This window comes from Lutzomyia longipalpis, chromosome 2 (genome assembly GCF_024334085.1).
Source record: "Lutzomyia longipalpis isolate SR_M1_2022 chromosome 2, ASM2433408v1".
In the NCBI taxonomy this organism is placed as follows: domain Eukaryota; kingdom Metazoa; phylum Arthropoda; class Insecta; order Diptera; family Psychodidae; genus Lutzomyia; species Lutzomyia longipalpis.
This window is the reverse complement of record NC_074708.1, coordinates 33,979,636-33,994,408: the sequence shown is the minus strand read 5'-3', so window position 1 is coordinate 33,994,408 and position 14,773 is coordinate 33,979,636. Positions and strand designations below refer to the sequence as shown.

At 33.5% G+C, this 14,773-nt stretch overlaps 2 protein-coding genes across 4 annotated transcripts in view; one reads left to right on the top strand and one right to left on the bottom strand.

Annotated features, from left to right (window-relative positions):
- The window catches only part of LOC129790342 (clavesin-2-like), an 891,203-nt gene that overhangs the window by 669,750 nt on the left and 206,680 nt on the right, over positions 1-14,773 (top strand). The window lies entirely within an intron of this gene.
- Positions 310-14,450, bottom strand: LOC129790143 (uncharacterized). Of its 3 annotated transcripts, none has more exons than XM_055827462.1 (9): positions 14,202-14,450; positions 10,975-11,240; positions 7,265-7,391; positions 4,449-4,589; positions 2,712-3,469; positions 2,360-2,635; positions 2,171-2,291; positions 1,533-2,107; positions 310-1,468 (listed from the first exon to the last, which is right to left on the bottom strand). In XM_055827462.1, the coding sequence occupies exons 2-9, from the start codon at positions 11,048-11,050 to the stop codon at positions 687-689; spliced, it is 2,856 nt and encodes a 951-aa protein (XP_055683437.1). In that variant the 5' UTR covers positions 11,051-11,240; positions 14,202-14,450; the 3' UTR covers positions 310-686. The 3 variants fall into 3 exon arrangements, with proteins under 3 accessions (XP_055683437.1, XP_055683438.1, XP_055683436.1); XM_055827463.1 differs by having other exon boundaries at positions 14,267-14,450; XM_055827461.1 differs by having other exon boundaries at positions 14,353-14,450.

Here is a 14,773-nt window from a genome sequence, read left to right as displayed (position 1 = left end):
TTCACGTGTTTCTAAAGCTCATTTTGAAAGCTTTCTTGATATGTATGTATGCATATAGATATGCATATAACGAAAAAGCTCGTATCGTTTTATTATGTAAATTTTTGAGAAAAATAATAAAGACTGAAGTTTTTTTTAACCCTTCTAGTTCAACAAAGAACTTTATTTTGTTCTTTAGGTACAAACCTGAAGACACTATACTAAAAGAGAACGAAAGTTTAAAAAGCTTGCAGAGGAACTTTTAACCAGTTTAATACCAAACCTTCCTGGTATGATAAAACCCTTAAAGCTCTTAGAAAAACTCCTTAATTAACAATTTGTTCATTTTTCAATTTTTTATTCAAAAAAAAATTAAAATACATGTAAAATTGTACAACTAAACAATGAAGCTTCCATTGGGTTGCAAGAGAAACTTCCATTTTATTTTTAATTACCTACTAAAGTTGCGGAAAATAGAGAAATCAAAAAATAAATTAAGTTGCAATCTTAATAAAAAAAAATAGTTGTTTAGTCACCGAGTCCCAATATGAAAAAAAACCTCCACTTAGAGAAGGGGGGACAGTCAAAATGAGCAAAAAGGGGGATAGTAATAGAACACGTGGAGAAACTATTTAGGGAGATTTTGAGGGATTCAACTCCCGACTAGATAACAGCTCAAAGGTGTTGGCGATTTTTTTCTTGCTTTGTCACACCTTTTCGGCATCTTGGGAAAAGGTTAATGGGATGAATTTGTTGGTATCTCGCCTGGCATCTTCGACAATTTCTGTTGGCTCAGGTGCCTCATCTACATCCACATCATCCTGTGCCGTGGCGGGTACTTCGAAGTTGTAGGGAAAATCCACGGAAGGTGGTCGATAAGTGGGCAAATCAATGCGAATCACATTCTCCTCTTCTGTCTGTGTTGTCTGCGTGGCATTGGGCAGTGCCGGCAGAGCACTCGGTGGCACAACATCCTTCAAATTCGTATAGTATTTGCTATCGGAAGCAGATCTTGGCGAAAGGATACGCGTTTCATTTGTTGTCTCCTCTCGCAATGGTTCATAGAGATTTCGTTGATTTGCGGCATTTTCAACTTCAATATGCGTGAGAATTTCCTCTTTCCCCGTTACATTTGTAGGTGTCTCTGTGGTGACATTGAGGAGATTCTTCGTGACTGCTTCTGCAATTTCTGCCTGCTTAAAATCCTCCTCTGTGAGGTACTTGGGTTTGCGATCATCATTCGCTGTGGCGCCAAAGTTAAAGAACCTCGGGGCAGTTTCACTAATCAAGGGGAGAAGTGTTAGCCTTGCATACCGTTCAGCACGCTCCAGGAACTCCCCAAGGCGAAAGGGGAAAAGTTGAACTGTGTGAAAATTTCCCTCTCTGGATTTCCTTCTATCACCAGCCGATCGTCCATCTTCTTGTGATTTATTCTGATTCCGCGGGGTTGTGGAGCGTAGAATTGGCTCCAAGACCTCTTCTGTACCACCTAAAAAATTAAATTAATTCTCTTACTAAGAAATCCTTAAAAGTTAATGCAGCCTCACACTTACTTCCTTCAGAATCAAATTTTCTTCCTTTGCCCGTCTTTCGACGCTTCTCCTTCAGGATAGGCTCAAAGATTTCCGGGGGATTGTTGGTTGTGATAATTTCTTCGGGAAATCCTCGACTCTGTTCAGTCGCTGAACCATCTAATCCATTTCCATCCAACTGCCATTTGGGATTTATACTATTCTCCCTGTCATCTCGTGTAAATCGCAAATCTTGATCTTCAAAACTACCAAATGCAACCCCAACTTCATTTTCCTCACTCCTCTTCTCATCTATCCTATCCAGTGGACCTTCTTCTAGGTCTATCTCCTCAGGAATGTGACAATCCCCAGGCAGGAGGGCCAACAATTCGGGCTTCCCTGAGTCGAGTGTGAAGAAGCGCTTGCAGATAGAATAACTCCGACCAAAGCTATCTGTTAAGATTACTTTGTAGATATTCCAAACAGGTAGTCCACGCGATAGCCATCCACTGTAGGATTTGTACGTGAGCGAAATATCAGTAGGGAAGCCAAGAGCTGGATGTGGCACCAAAATTCGTGAAATCTTTTCACCTGCAAAAAATTCCGTGTCGTCTTTCCTGCAAAGATGAAAATTCAATTAATTCGGGTATTTCTCTTTAATCATTTCAAAGAATTCTTACTCTGTAATTGTGAAGGTTTCATTGAGACCTCCTTCTCCAATCAGAGTTACCTCCCAACGTCCCAGAGATCTCAATGGCAAGTCACTAACAGCGCTGTAGATCTCAATGTTGTATTGATGAGCTGCAAAGATAAAGAAGAATCTTAAAATTCTGAAAAAGGAGAAATCTTAAATAAGCGTTAAAACTTACCACAGAAAGGTTCTTCCTCGCGAGTTACAAGGTAAAGCTGCCCACGTCCTGTTGATCGATCTGCGTAGTATCCCATGTTGCCACATCGAGCATCAGTGGAAATTCCCGATGCATTTGATGATTGCTTGCAGGGGAAGCATTTGCCTTGAAGAAATTCATCGTAGCTTCCGCAGGGAAAAGCTGGGAATAGACATCGTGGTGCGACGGAATCAATGAAGAATTTATACGCCCTTCGATGATTGCAGAGAGATCTCCCCTCAACCGATGCTGCAGGAGCTGGAAAAAGTTCAAAAAATAGTTCAAATTCATTAACAAGGACATACCAAGAAGGAATTGAAAGAAGTTTTCTTACACCAAATAAAATCAGTTACAGCTCCAACGAAGAGATTTGAGCATCCATGCTGAACTCGGCCACCATTTGGGTAGAAGTCAACATGACCCATGGGCTGCCATGATCCCAATCCTCCCAGTATGAGATTTTCCCCATTTGAATGGATCACATCAACGAAGCTCGCATCACTGCTGTCGAGCCGAGCTTTTGGATGCTGAGACTCAAACAATGGTCCAGCCGGATCGAGGCCTGTAATACGATTTAGCCCAGGAAGGTCAGCTCCTGCAAAGCCCGCCACATGTGCGCCCAAACTGAAGCCAATAATATGCACACGAGACATCTGAAGACCTCGGTGGGTTTGTAGGGCAGACAGGAGTTGTGCCAATTGCTTCCCAACAAGTCGCGTATTGGCTGCTGCTTTCACGTAGTTCGGCAACGTTGCACCCTTCTCCCAGTCCACACATATCACAATGCAATCCTCCACCGCCATAAGGGCTGTACGCATCTCATAGATCCACACATGGGGACAACTTGAGCCAAAACCATGAACAATAACACGTGCTGAGAGAATCTCAAGACCTTCCAAACGATCCAGAGAGCGACGAAGCTCACTTCGGGATAGTTGTGGTGATGTCGTTGAGGTAGCACCTGCTGTTGCATTTGGTGTAGTTCCATTTGAATCACTGAGAGTGGTTGTAGTCTCACTCAGGGATTGGTCATTTGTACCAACAGCCGCTGAGATGTTGAAGTAAGAAAACTCCACAAGTGGGCGATCTCCCCTGGAGAAGAAAATGTTTTTTTTTAATTGAAAATTCAAATTTCTGTTCATTTTTTTTATGATTTTTGCCTTATGCTTCGTAGTAAGACTTTTTCAGCTACTTGGGATCGTACTACGAAACCACACTGTATAAAAAATCTCTTATAATTTTCTTACAAAAAAGCCTTCCTTACTTCCTCTCTGCAGTGACATTTTGATTTTATTTTTCAAGAACAATAGACAAGACTGAATGCACAAAATGAATTCAATGTAGAGCGCGAGCTTTAATAAACAAAAAAAAAACTCTACTAAACTTTGAGCTTATCATTGTTTAAATTTTAATTAAATCATTCCATTTATTGTAAAAAGAAATGGACCCTATTGTTCAATTTTCTCGCTTCCACTTTTCTCCGTAGGTTACGTAACATTTTAAAGCGGAATCATAAAAAGAGCTTAAAGACTGGAATACATTTTGATAATATACATATAACAAAAAGCTTCCGGAAATCAGAAAAAAGTGTTAAATTGAGACAAATTGACGGTTATTTTCTCTCTTCGCTGAACTGCATATTTTTCCATCTAATGCCATTATTGATACAAACAATGGCAGTTTCTTCTCTCTCTTTCCTCTGATATTCACATATCAATGGCAAAGATTATATTAAGTTGTAATTTTTTATGTGATTTTTGATTTTTTTAATATCAATGCGCATAAATAATTGAGTTTAACTTTTTATTAATTTTTAAAATTGTGGGATCAAAAATAATCAATGTTTTCCTTGCCACCTTAATGTATTAAGGCAAGGGTAGATTAACATGAAAATTCTTCTTGAGAAAAATTGTCCAAAACTAATTTTCAAAATTGAATATTCTGACCCTAAAAGACATATTTCTAAACTTTTAAAAAGCAAAATTAGTTAATGAATCTTCGACTTTCCTTATAGAAGCGTCCTTTAGTTTAATTCCATTCTAATGTAATATTTAGATATTGAGATACCTACCTATTTTTCGTTGAATAGAAATAGAACTTGGTGTCAATCTCTTCCGGGGATGCTGGAAGCATATCTAAATATCCAAATGGTCCGGAATCCTCAAAGCAACCCAAATCCCCATAGCAAACGCGTTTTTCTTCGCGTTTTCGTCTGCAAATGGGCAAAGAAAGAAAAAATAATAATAAATAAAAAAAAGGTTTATAGGTGAGGCCAGGAGGTTCAAGGTTGGGTCATTTCTTTCTATTAATGACGTTTTGATAAATTGGTTTTATGTATATAGAGAGTAAACACCACGGGGAGTTTCTTTTGGTAGTACCTCTCACTTGCAGATCTCTCTAAAATTGTGTACTCACACTTTTTTTTTTTTATAATGTATGGTGAATTGCTTAATTGCCTTTGCTCTTACACCACTACGAAAAGAGATCGCCATCATCATCATACGATGGTCAAGATCATGAGGCATGCCACAAAAAAAGTAGGTAAGTATATAACATCAAAGAAAAAATACCTTTATGTAATTTTTCACAAGAGTGCACCATTTAGACTAACTCTCAATCTACTCAATCTCATCTCTAAATAAATGATGGAAGCGTAATATAAATTTGATAATCGAGTATAAAACAATTTGATTCATTTGCGGAGGTTTTTCCATTACATTTTATCTTGATTATTTTGTCTTTTAAATTTTATCAAATCATCCAGAATTTTGTCTTTGGGAGGAGGAAACATTCAATTTATTTTGAAGGACAATGCATTTCTTCTCAAATAAACAGCTGAATGTAAAAGAAGTTGGAGAAAAAGCTTCCGCATATTTCAACTATGATCACACACAATGAATTCCCCGGCAAAATTGTGGGCAACTTTCTCTGATCAAGTGCAAAGTGTTGCCGCATAAAACAGAAGAACATTCACCAAATGCATCTACATTGAAAATAATACTTCGTTTGTCCTCTTTTCCTACAGATTTCTGTGTTAAAGATTCCGAGAGATTGTATGCGAAAAAATCCCATTTAAATAACAAGTTCGTTTATTTAGGGTAAACAGGAGTCATTTTGTGAAATTTAAAAGGCATACGCGCGCTCTGAATTTGCCGAATTCCAGATACGTTTTGCTCAAACAAACTGATAAGAAAAGAGAATCATATCACATAAATTGCCTAAAAAAGAAAATTCTTAAAAAAATGAAAATTAATATAAAAAATCAAAACTACCCCACTGTACACTATTACATAGTAATTGTGTACATAGGTGAGATTTTTCTCAAACCGTTGATATTCGTGGGTATTTCTCAGTAAGGTATTTCTCTGCAAATACTCTCACTATTTAGTTATTTCAAAAGACAAGGAAAAAGTCAATATTTGATGGGGTCTAATGGATGTGGAAAGCCATAACTTTAATATCTCATTGAATCTTGACCCATATTTTCGTGTTCATTTGAGTCCCACAATTAAAATTAAAGCCATAGTAAAAGGAGACATTCTTCACCCGGTAAAATATGTAAAAGTGAAAAATTGTTTACAAACTTTCATCATGCAGCATATTTTAATGTTGACGCGGTAGATGATTTTTACGAGATTTTCCTCAATTAAATTTAATTGGATCAACATTTTCAATGGTACAACATCATACCGATATCATGGAATAATTTTAAATCTCAGCGTAAATACGCAGGTATATAAGCATAAATTGTGTGCATCGGGTTGCATTAAAATTACACATAATATCATTTGATTAAGCTCAAAGCATTTAATCACAAAGTTCTGTTGATTTCTTATTGAGGAAATGTCTGCTTCTTTGATCTAGACAAAAGTTATTATAGAGCTTTCCGAAAAGTTCCTGATTTTCTTCTCTTACATAATTTTCCAATACTCCTTCAATTATTTTTCTTATCAAGAAAATTATAAGCAGGAAGCTCTCTTAATATTTTCTGCCATTTTTGGATCGAAAAAATGAGGCTTAAGTTTTTTCTTATTAATGTGAATAAATAACAGATTGAGGTTTCAATGTGACCCAGAATTCAACGTTGTTTGACTTAAAATTATGCATCTTAATTAAATTTCTCAACATGATTATGTAAAATTCTTGGGACATTTTCTGTAGAACATAAAACAAATGACGCAAAAGATAAGTTTATATAACGTATTTAATGCAATTCAATTTGTAAAATGGCAAAATATTGCTAAATTCACAAATTGATTTTAATAATTATATTCCAATGACACATTTAATTTAGTTTATTACATAAGATGAAGTCAAAGATAACAAAATACTTGGAACATTATGCATAAAATCGCATATTCATAAATACCAAATTATGCGCGAACAGTGGCCCTAAAAGACAGGTTTTTAAGGAAAACAAACCATTATTTATGTCTAAAAATTATCTCATGAGCTTTGAGCTTTTCTTTTAGTCATTTTGAATATTTTTTGATTCATCTTTTGGTTTCTGATTCTTCTTGAAAAATCTAAAGTCAACAAGAAGTCGTGAAAAGAAAAAGAATTAAATGCTATTTAGAATTTAATTTTTTCTTCAACGCTCTTCAATTACTCACAAGAATAACAAAATGTTAATATGATTAAGAAAGATTCATTAAGCGGAAATCAATTAAAAATCATCCAGGTAATTTATTGTAGATTTTCATACGCTAATGCATACTAATTGAGCCATCAGTTTCGGTTGAATTTATTTGAATATTACTTAAACCTTGGTAAAGTAATAGCAGCAATTCTATTCTGTCTTTAATTTTGATGATTGACACAAAATTATACATAGAATAGCTTCACAAGTATAACATAAGAACAGAACAAATATAAGAAAAAACTCACCGATGATGTTTATGATGTGACTTCATTTTCCATTCATGCATTGATTGTTGCACTGCTTTCAGAATTTCAATGTCATTTTGCTCATCAAGAGCCTCCTCTTCGCTTGTTGGCCATCTGAATCCATTTGCTGCAAAAAAAATTCACGAGTTAGAGAATTTATACTGAAATTCATTATCGAAACCTCCTAAAAGTGACGGGGATAACATTAAAAACTAATTGATAGATCGCTGTTTCTTCATAAATCCATATTCATATAAAATATAAGTATAATAGGCGGGTACCATGTGCCAATTTTCCACATAGCTATATTGCATTTAAGAGTTTGCTTCATTTGACTTTTGATCATATTTCCTGCATGATTTTCTTGCGCATTGATTCAGCAGCGTAAAAGACATGTAATTATGCATTTCAGGTAGAGGGAGAGCATGTATGAGAAAAAATCATACTGTAATACACAAATTAATTCTCAAATTGCTTATCTAGCGAATATGGAGTTATTTGATATGCGTTATTTGAATTATTAGTGGAATTTGTAATGTTGAATAATTAAATTTGCAATTAAAAAAAAATGAAAAATTAATGATCCTTTATGATTTATTTCTCAGCTGCATATAAATTCGTGTGAAATATAACATATAGTAATACCAATGATTGTCTGGCTTTAAGAAAATAACAATTAATCGGCATAAACTTTAACCTCTGTGTACTTTATAATAAGTTTTTTCTCATAGACTATCACTTTATATTAGATCTTAAAGTCAAACTTTAAAATTGACTTGTTTGAGCTTTTTCTTAAATTTTAACTGATTCTATTAACCCCAGTTTTCTTTTAAATCTTTATAAATTTAATCACTTATGCGAGATATAGATTTGTCTCAAAAAGCTCTTTTACCTCTTTTACCAGCTTTTACCGAATCTATATAAGAACTCTTCAAAACCATTACAAAAATTGATTTTTATGTGCAACATTCCAACGAAAACTTGCAGATAAACTCACTTGCAGTTATTAATTTACAAAGAATTGCATAAGAATAGAGAAAGGTTGTTTCTTGATTAACAAAAAAAAAAGAAAAGAAAAGAGAATCATGCATGTGAGAGTAACGAGGTAATTAATTGTATGACCTAAAATGTAGGTCAAAAAGCGTGTCATTCAGTCGTGATTGAGGAAAAGTATCATGTATTGTGATAATCGACGTAAAATGATGATAAAACACCTCCACTATGCACTTTTGAACGATTTTTTTTGCAAAATATATGTGTCTGCTTTGTAGCGAGTAAAACTTTCATTAACCAGACACGGGAGTCACACTCTCGGCGCGGGTACTCTCGCAATGTATTCATTAAAGTGTCTCTGTAATTTCCTTTCATCATTCACTTTACATTAGAGAGTGGTGCTAAACTGTTAGGCACACAAAAGAGTGAAATTGTACATCTTCAAATAACGCGAATGAGCATGATACAAGTCATTAACGAGTTTAGATAAATTAGTACCTTCTTTTTTTTTGGAGTTTTGTGATCTATTTTTCACATCTTTTCTTCCTCCACCAAAAATAATGCTTCAAAAGCGACAAAAATATCTCAAATCAACACTTTCACTTGATTTTTATTTATATAAATCAATTTGTGTAATGTCAACAAAATCGCATATCCGCCCTTTGTTTAACTTAATCAAGCGAAAAATTTGCCTATCTGCCGCTTAAGAAGGAAAATGGATGGATGGAAAAAAAGAAATCGGAGGAAGAGAAATTATTTATGTTATTGCTAAAGCGACATTATTATGAAAACCGGAAGAATACTTCATTTTATTGACACTGCACCTCATACAGGCTAGCTTCAAGAAATTAAGATCATGGACAACGTTCAATGAAAATTTTCTTAATTTTCTTCAAGGATTTTTTCTAGTTTAAAAATAAATTGAAAGAAGAAATGTAAACTAAAACTTCAAATTAAAGCTCAATGCAATAAAGCAAAAAAAATCATTTCCAATCGAATAAGAAATCAGGTCGATATGCAATGAAATATTTCATTAAAAATCAATGACTTTTTGTTAAAAGAAAACATAAAGAATTTCAAATCAATTATTTATGTTCGCAGGTATTGTTGAAGACACCACTATCAATTAAAAAAAACTCATCTGCAATTGCAAATCAAATAATTAACGTGCTTATTGGATAATAAGAAAGAACTTTATGTATTTTTTATTTATTATCCAATGAATCATGGATTAAGTAAATACATCTGGCTATAAAACAATAGAGTGAGGTACCTATGTATTAATTAAAAGCTTAATTATTTTATCGATGTGCAAAAGCACATACAGAAGCGCAGAAATCTAAAAATAAATCTCCTAAAAAGCAAATTAATTTATTATTTAATTTTTTTTTATAAAAATATGCAATTTTCCTAGCAATTTACTTTGAAAAAAATTTTACTCAAAGAGCTTTCTTGAAGTTTCAATAACACAAACAAATGGAAATTGCGAAAACTACATAATATGTAAGTATATGTATAGGTTGTTGACTATCATTCTAAAGCTCATAAAAATGTTCACATATAAAAAATTCTGTGTTTAAAATTATTCTCTTCTCCTCAAAAGTGTTCCGCTTGGTTTTCCATGTTTAATTGAAATGAAGAAGAAGTAGAAGGTGGCTTCGCAAGAGCAAAAATGTGTCAAGTTGCTTTACAATGGAGTGTGTTTTGAGGTGAAACAATCGAGATTTAATTGAAGATTGAGGTGTTTTCTAATTTCACATGAGGTCAGCAATGTTGATGAAATATCTCAATTGTCTCACTCTTTCTCCCTCTCTCTCTCTGTATTTATGTTGGAAAAAACGCACAAAACATACAAAAAAATGCTTGTTCTCATTTGCAGATGACAGAAAAGAAAGATACATAAAGATCTTTTCCCGCAGCACAGAACGGTGTTCCCATTCTTTTGGCCTTTTAACTTTTAATCCAATATTTCCGCGAAGAAGACAAAGATATGGAACGGTGAATAAGAAAGTTTCTCGTATGTTGATGCAAATTTATTAGAATCGAATAAATTTTGCATTTGTGTCTTCATTAAAGTTATTTTCTTAAAATAACCACAAATCGTGAGATAGATGGGGAAAAAGATAAAATTATTTTAATTTTTGAACTCAAAGAGCGGCAAAGGCATTACATAAAAATTAAGTGCATACAGTTTTAAAATTTTTTTCTTAGCAAAGAGAAAACTTTAATTAAAAGGTGACACTTTTTTGCTGAACGGTTAACGATCGTCGATTTGTAAAAATTAGTTCAAGCAGTATGTAATGTAACAATTTAATTAAACTCTATTAAGCCATTTTCTCGCAATCGTTGTCACAATTCAGTGCATTTTGTGACATTGCTTTTTGAGATCAACCGCTCTGTTCCATTTTCCTTGGCGTTCCATGAAAATTCACTTGAATCTTTTAATCTATTTTCTATTTTTAGAAAGAAATTTTTCAAATGGAAAAAATGCAAAACTATGTCATCTCTTTGCTTTGTTACTACATTACTGTGATAATAAAAAAAAGCAGCATAATTTTTTTACATACTGCAAGAAACACCGGATAACAATGCTAATTAATCCCTGAATCTTGTTTGGAAACAGTAGGGGTAGTGCAAGGTATTGTGCACTAATTATGTGCACCGGTAAGATGAAGAAGAATTACTGGAGGAAGTACGTATAAAAATGGATTAATTACCTGATGTCAACAAACAGATTGCATAAGAGATACAAAACAGCAAAAACGGTGAACTTGAGACGAACATATTGAGCATAACACACCTCCTTTATTAACTGCACAATTGTACTCTTCCGAGGAAGATTTATTCCACAATTCACCACGCACTTTTATCACTTCATTTTTAACTCACTTAAAAAGCTTTTAAAAGTTTTTTTTGTTGATGCTTCTTTTCACTTTTTCCCAAATAAGGAAGACACTGTGACCTTTTGTCTCAAAATCTATACCTATATAAAGTAGAAAAATAAATAAGGAAAGATTGAAAGACTAAAAATGAATTGTTTTAGTGAATATGTTTGCCCAAAAATATTTTCTACTTTCACACGCTTTCACCACATACAATCGAAAAATGCATTACAAGATGTTGAGTGGTCGTCGTCACTCATATACAGCGAAGAAGCGTTGTATACGCATGTATTCTTCGCAAAATATAATATCAGTTATAGTATATAATTTTCAATTTAACAAAACTAAGGAAGAATTCGCGGTGCGAAAGATGAAAGATCTCAATCAGTGCGATCGCTTCTTGTGCATTGAGTAATTACACAAGTTGGAGGCAGAAGAAAAATCGAGAAAAGAAAATATTGTGATTTGTTTGCGTAATACCAATCACGATACAATTTCTTCTTAAAATAAAAATTTCTATTGTCTTTACACCCCAGCAAGAATCCATAATCGCTTACAGAGAAAAAGTGCATTTCACTGCGAAAAATGTTATAGGCAAAATTGTTAGGAGAGTGAAAATAGAGCTTGACATTACGCAAAAAACAAGACAAGATAGTGAAATTAGGTGTTATGTATAAAGCAAAGCTCTTCTTTCATATAAATTTTTGTCTACATACAACCTCTATTGAATATTAAGTAAAAATTTTATAGTCTTTTGCAGGGATATTCACGAATAAAAAAAAAACAATTTACTTAATGTTTGTACATCACATTTAATGCAGCGCACATTGCTTTTCATTGCACACCCATGAGGGAAATGCCAACATTTTTCAACGGTCATTTTGCAACCATTTCATCATTGACATCTTCGTATTTTCAACTTTTCCGCTTAGATACATTCCTTTATTTTTATTTCATTGAAACAATATTGCCGCATTTCTCTCTGTGCAATAATAAATAAAATTTAAAATAAGAAATTTCTTAAATGACACGACTTTGTATACTTTTAATTATCACGAATAAATTGCAATGATTATGCGAAAAATTTCTTCAATATTCCCGCATTTAGACTAAATATTTGCTAAAGCATTAATGAAGATGGAAAATGTTTTGAAAATAAATTGAAAAAATAGAGAAAAATAAATAGACTACACCTATACTATACTAATAGCTAATTATCATTCATTGATTTAGTGTTGCAATTTTACGCATTGTTAAATTATTGTTAACCCTTCGATTACCACCATTAAATCACGATTTAAATAATTTTGTTTGAAAGTCCTTTGATTAACTTGAAAAAATGTATAAAAGGCGTGACATCGTAAAATGGTTTATTTCGTACTTTATGATTTTGCATATACGTCACATAAATACAAAAACAGAAAAAACATATTTAAAAATATTTAATTTTCAATAAAATTGATAATAAATTAATATAATATCTTTAAAACAAATTTAATTATTTATTTTGTGAAAAAATAATTGTCAAACGTCCATTCCACACTCCGTTCTAGCGGGTATGAACTTTACATTACCTGAGCAGGCGTTTGAGGGGTTAAGTAAAAAAGGATCTCATTCTATACTTTTATTTTTACTGGGAGAAGAAAGAATAACATGATTAAAGAACATTGATAACTCTTAGATTGATTTGCAAAAAAAAATATACCATAATTCAAAAAAATTCTTTGGCAAACGAAAAGTTAATTTTAAATACCCTCAATAATTAATTTTTATTTTTTTCGAAACTTACCGGCAGACCCGGCAAAATATTCGAATTGACTGCAAAAATTCGTACACGTCACTTGTATGAATCTCTTGAAAACTATTGGCACGATTTATCCACAACAGCTTTAGCAAGATGTATTTTTTTACTTGCCGAATTTTTTCTTAATCATTTTGAATATATTTAATCTACTTTTAAAACGAGTAAGATAAAGTTCATTTTTTTTTCCTTTCAGAAGAGTGACAGGAGAGCAAGTTTTTTATTACAAATATCTGTTTAAGTGATTTATGCTGTATAAACATTATTTCTTTTCAACACTCATTATAACGAGAACATAAAAAATTGCATTTTTCTATGTGCACCTATTAGACAAACATTATTTCTTGCGCAAATCTGCATTGAGCAAATAGCATACGGTGTGCTCAAAATTCTGTCGTTAGTGAAATAAACTGCGAAGAACTTGTTTGAAAATTCCGCGCTTTATACACCTACGCGTTAAATTATTTCTTAATCATCCTAAATTTGTATTTCCTAATCAGTTAAAAAAAATCCAATGAACAAAGAATAATAAGTGGTGTTGCTTGAAAATGACTTTCTAGCATGTCCACAGCAGCATAAATAATTCAGTGTTGAGATCAATTTAGCTTATTTTTTTGGAGGGAGAAAAAAAAGAACAGAAAACTACTTTCTGACCAACTACATATCAAATTGACCCCGATAGTCTCACGACGCCTCTTTGTGAAAACTTTGTCATCCCCTGGAGGTGCAAATTGATGTTACTGCAAATGCTTTGGCGAGATCAGAAAATGCGATTGCATCGCTACGTACGCGTGATGCAAAAAAAAATTACCATACATGTGGTTTTAGTCATAATATGCAAAGTTAAAGAGTTCGTTGGTAGCTATGTTGATTGAATATACATATATGTATGTACATATTACTCCCCTGGCGTAGGTGAAAAACTTTCAAAACATTGACGAGACGATGACCAAATGAATGAAATGAATAAATGAATCAGAAACATAATGTTTAGTTCAACAAAACTTTCTTTCCACCTTCGTATACGAGTGCATTTTATCGCCTATATTAATTGAGGAATGTTTTGTTCATCTCTCTTCTGCTCTACTCCCGTACCAACGATCGCCAATCGGACCTCTCGATTGGGTGTGCGGTTTTATAGGTGAGAAAAATAGAATAGATTTTAGGGCATGACATATTCCATTCATTCACGCTTCAGTAAATTGCATCAATTTTTTGAGAGCAATTGAGAACCGCAAGAGATTTATGCCTTCAAGATCACCTTGACACACCACGTTGGGAAATAATGCAACATAAATTTAAGAAGAAGAAAAAACAACAAATTACAGCGATCTTCTGGGAAATTAAAATGTCTCGCGATCACGCACACCACAACTGGAGGATTCTGAGAAGTGAAAGAGCGACTCTTTTACTTTGTCTTCTTTCACTTGATGGAACCCAAAGCAACAGCTCCACACACTGCACCCACTGCCGGTATACTTGCGAACGATTTGAAAGTCGCGTCACAACTGAAACTCTTTCCAAGCTCACACAAGTGTGGAGTATATACTCCAAAAGGTGTGGAGTCAAGCTTCTCTGACCAGGGAGGCTTTCTCTGTCTCTCCCACCTCTCCATTGCTTCTCATTCACATCCACATTTGGCCTCCAGCGCCAGTGAACGCGCCACAACGTAAGAAAAAATTATGTTTCACTTATGCAGTTTTATATGAATCGTGCAAATCTATTTTATGTTGTCTCAATCTTTGTAGAAAAAAATTAATATGTAGTGTAAACTTACCTGGTATCAAACATCAGGCCATGATTTATACACGACCTGCCCTAAAAATCAAAGTA

What these genes read in the sequence shown, in the direction of transcription:
- LOC129790143 (XM_055827462.1), bottom strand. Translation starts at nt 11,050, where the DNA reads ATGCTCAATATGTTCGTCTCAAGTTCACCGTTTTTGCTGTTTTGTATC. An exon ending in AATCTGTTTGTTGACATCAG is followed by an intron (nt 7,392 to 10,974) that starts GTAATTAATCCA and finishes TTTTTTTTGCAG; the next exon opens with CAAATGGATTCAGATGGCCA. An exon ending in TGTAACTGATTTTATTTGGT is followed by an intron (nt 2,636 to 2,711) that starts GTAAGAAAACTT and finishes AACTTTTTCCAG; the next exon opens with CTCCTGCAGCATCGGTTGAG.